Raw genomic sequence first — 4,413 nt, forward strand, 5'->3', positions numbered from 1 at the left:
CAACTAGAAGGAGAAGATGAATCCATGTTTCTTAGTACAGGGAGGAGAGATGTTTCTCAACCAGAGAACTTGTAACCAACTTCCTCAATGACTACACCCAACTATTTAGCAATGAGCAGTTGAGCACTAACACACATTTTACATTTTTTATTTTTTTATTAAACCTTTATTTAACCAGGAAGGCCGTTGAGAACAGATTCTCATTTGTAACGGCGACCTGGCCAAGAATAAAGCATAACATGCAAGACAACATACAGTTTTACATTCAATACAATACAAGAATACATACATATACATACATACAATAGGATACATAAAGTGCAGATTAAGTAGGCATTACAAAGCTGGCACAAAGTGAGGTATAAGTAAGTGGATGGAGATGGGAAAATGATATGGTAATAACCCAATATGCATGAATATGAATAATACAAAATAATGTCTATATAAGTGTTGAATGTAGTAAAAAGTCAATATACACTTAGTGCAGATTGTGATCTAGATAGTGATGTAGATCAGTAGATACAAAAACTGTATGACAACAAAGGTGGGAGATGCCAGGGCTGTAGCTTAGTGCTAAAGAGTGTAAACAGATATGATAGCAGTGCAGGGGAAGATGTTCATCTGTGTAACTATACAATATGGCATGAAGAGATAATGGAATAAGGGTGTGCAGAACAGAGCATGAATGATGGAGAACAGTTAGCATGTTCAGTGATCAGTAGGGGGGAACGGTTCATGTATTCATAATGAACCAAAACGGTACGAGTGTCTTGGTTCGGTGCATGAATTTACACGGAGAATACACGGTATAAAAATACATAAAACCTACATTGTGTAATTTTTTTGAGTTGATTCTTAGCTAAACCCACTTTGTTCTTTCACAAATATGTGCTCCTTCATGTGTAATTACTTCCACCAACTAATCAAAGTATTCTCTTAAGAGTAGAATCTGACATTCAGAATACATTTCAATCAGGAGAGACTTGTTTGCAGATATGCAAAAGGTTTAATGTACAAGAGCATGTAGCTGTACAGAGTATTGGAGATTGAACTCCATCGTTATATCAATACATTTAATATAAGGGTAGTGAACCATGATTTAACCCCCCAAAATGTGACTGAATAGAGGGAAGGAACATGAAGGAAATAGAACACAGTTCTCCGTATTTAATTTTAATTAAAATCTATTAGATTTGATTAGGCTATCTATTTTAAGAGCAATATGAACGGAATAATTCCGTCGAAGCGAACGGATAAACTGAAGAAACACACCTCCACCGGTTTTATATGTCGGTACGGCAACTCGGGCGGTAAACATGAAGGAAAATGAGGCATATCCGCCGTTACAGCAATTTAGCTGGTAAACATGAAATAAAACCATCTTCTTTACTATTATAATTATTCTCTAGTTTGATAAAGGTTGTCTCACAACCTCCGTAGATGTGAGACATGCCACCCATAGGCCCAAATGAAACACCACCACCGGTTATATGCAAACTTACGGCTTTACGGATCGTTGATTGGTTGATTGGTACAAATGTATGAAGAGTAAGCCGAAGAAGACCAGCGACTCAGCCTTTGCAGCGAGCTCCGAGAAATGGACCTTTTTCACAGCAGCCATGTTGACTTGTCATAGTAGGAAAAGCACAGCTGAAATTGATAACCCTAACAATGGATCAGTTCCATCAAGTGTCCCAGTAAGCTCAGAGTCAGTATACACAATACCAGGGTCTCTCCTAAGTGGAATGCAGCCATCAGTAATGGTTTAATACCAGGGCCTCTCCTAAGTGGAATGTAGCCATCAGTAATGGTTTAATACCAGGGCCTCTCCTAAGTGGAATGTAGCCATCAGTAATGGTTTAATACCAGGGCCTCTCCTAAGTGGAATGCAGCCATCATTAATGGTTTAATACCAGGACCCTCCTAAGGGACTATTTATCAGCCAATAATACAAAAAAAAAAAAAAAAAAAAAAAAAAAAAAAAAAAAAAAAAAAAAACCTCTCCTAAGTGGAATGCAGCCATCAGTAATGGTTTTAATACCAGGACCTCTCTAAGTGGAATGCAGCCATCAGTAATGGTTTAATACCAGGACCTCTCCTAAGTGGAATGCAGCCATCAGTAATGGTTTAATACCAGGACCTCTCCTAAGTGGAATGCAGCCATCAGTAATGGTTTAATACCAGGACCTCTCCTAAGTGGAATGCAGCCATCAGTAATGGTTTAATACCAGGGCCTCTCCTAAGTGGAATGTAGCCATCAGTAATGGTTTAATACCAGGACCTCTCCTAAGTGGAATGTAGCCATCAGTAATGGTTTTTAATACACCTGTGCTTTCCCTACTATAACATGTCAAGATGTCTGCCGTGAAAAAGGTCTATACCTTGAGTGGCTGCCGTGGTTGCAGCCCCTATCCTGAATGAATGCCCTGAATAATGCTGCGGTGAAATGCCAGATTTGAGGAGAATCAACTCCAGATGTTGCCTAAACCAACCTTTAGACAAGGGACAATACCCTGCAATAATGAACAGAGGCGCGAGGGAGTTAGTAGGAGGCCTTACTGTAGATAGTTCAACATGAATTTAAATTGTACATAAGCCTAATAAAATGTATGTAAGGAAGCCAAGACAATCCCCCAAAAACGTTACAAGAATTAGTGATAAAAGAAAGAAAATATACTTACCTAACTGTAATAATGACCTGTAATAAAAAAAAAAGCAAATGAAATCACCCAGCGAAATACTACCCGTATTTCGGTTATCGGCAACTCAGGACGGCATCGGCAACTCAGGACGGCATCGGCAACTCAGGCCGGCATCGGCAACTCAGGCCTCACAACTCATAACACGGTATCTCCATGGATCTGTAAATAGAAAAGAAATGCAGTGATCCGTCCCCAAATCTGCATGCGAAATACTTCCCGTTTTTGGGTCGTCGGCGACTCGTGCCGGCATCGGCAGCTCAAGCCGGCATCTCACGGCATCTCCGCCGGTATGGCAATATGTGATGAGTGAGCAGAGGAAGACTGACGACCCAGCTTTTGCAAAGAGGTCCAGCAAAATAAATCTCGGCATCTCCGCCATATGGTGGCTCAGGCCAGCGAACACAAGCTAAATAAAATCCCAACCATTTTGTCATCCTCTGCATGTCGTCCAGCACTGGCAATCCTGCCCAGTATGATATTTAAATAATGAATGGATAACACATAGGACCCTATTTTAACGATCTGAAACACAAGTATCAAACGCGGAAACGCTAGCAGCTTTGTGGGCGGATCTCGGGCGCTGTTGCTATGATACCGGCGGGATAAATGACTCTTGCGCCCGACGCAAATCTAAAATGGGTTGGTCTGAAGTAGCTAGGTGTGGTTTGGGCATAACGTGAAAATAACCAATCAGAGCGTCATCTCACATTCCCTTTAAGAGCAGGCGCGCTTGTTCCATGGCGGATTGCTTACGGTGGATTTGCCTGGCGCACGCCAGCGGGAGCTGTCCGGGATGCGGCAAAGTAATAAATGGCCATCTTGGCCGGGTGGCGATGAAGAGAATAAACGTGCCACCCTGGCTGTCTCTATTACAGCATTTACGTTAGGGAACCCCCAGACACAGAGCAAGCCGCGGCTGAAACCAGTGTTTAGACCGCACCCGCAACTCTAGCCGCAGCGACCTGAACCGCGTGCCCGGTGGCGGCACCATGAATAAACATCAACACAGCCCGATGAGACAACTGAGCTTTGAAGGGTTGAATGTTCCAGCTGATTTGAACACGCCGGTCCCCCTGCTGCCATGGAACCGACCTAAGTCGCGTTCAACGCTGATAGCTGAGCGTCGGGCGGCTGGAGGCCAGCTGTGCGAATCCGAGCAGTGCCGGGCGGCGAGTCACCACTTGCTGGAGAAGGTACGCTGCCAGGTTGCTCCCGGGTGATCCGGCGTGAATTCCCTAGTGCAGCGGAGAAGGCCGCTAGACAGGAACAAGACGAGAGAGAGAGATTTCCTCCAGGATAGACATCAGCAGCTACCAACCGAGACACGGGCCGTGAAAGGTGAAGCAAAATGAACGCCTTTCCTGAAATGACAGCTGATAGCACAGGGAGAGAAGCAGATTCTAAAGCAGTGTTGGAACGCTGTGATTGGCCTATGGAATCCGTGCCAATTCTGATTGGCTTATCAGAAAGGTGAAAGCCTCCAGCGCTGATTCGCTTTTAGGGAGAGAACTGATTATTTGTTAGGTCTTCCTGAAAGAATTTGCGCTGAGCTACATTTTAGTGACACACAAACACACACACAGACACAAACACACACACACACACACACTAACATATACACACAGAGACACATACACACACGCACACACACACACACAGAGACACACACACACACACACACACACACACACACACACACACACACACACTA

At 43.6% G+C, this 4,413-nt stretch overlaps 1 protein-coding gene across 1 annotated transcript in view; it reads right to left on the reverse strand.

Moving 5' to 3' along the window:
• The window catches only part of LOC120565577 (G2/M phase-specific E3 ubiquitin-protein ligase-like), a 28,534-nt gene extending 24,841 nt beyond the window's left edge, over positions 1–3,693 (reverse strand). Inside the window, exon 1 of the mRNA XM_039811468.1 lies at positions 3,643–3,693. Within this exon, the coding sequence (XP_039667402.1) occupies positions 3,643–3,693 (51 nt within the window). The remainder of the gene's footprint in view (positions 1–3,642) is intronic.
• Between the last annotated feature and the right edge of the window lie 720 nt (positions 3,694–4,413).

This window comes from Perca fluviatilis, chromosome 9 (genome assembly GCF_010015445.1).
Source record: "Perca fluviatilis chromosome 9, GENO_Pfluv_1.0, whole genome shotgun sequence".
Classification (NCBI taxonomy): domain Eukaryota; kingdom Metazoa; phylum Chordata; class Actinopteri; order Perciformes; family Percidae; genus Perca; species Perca fluviatilis.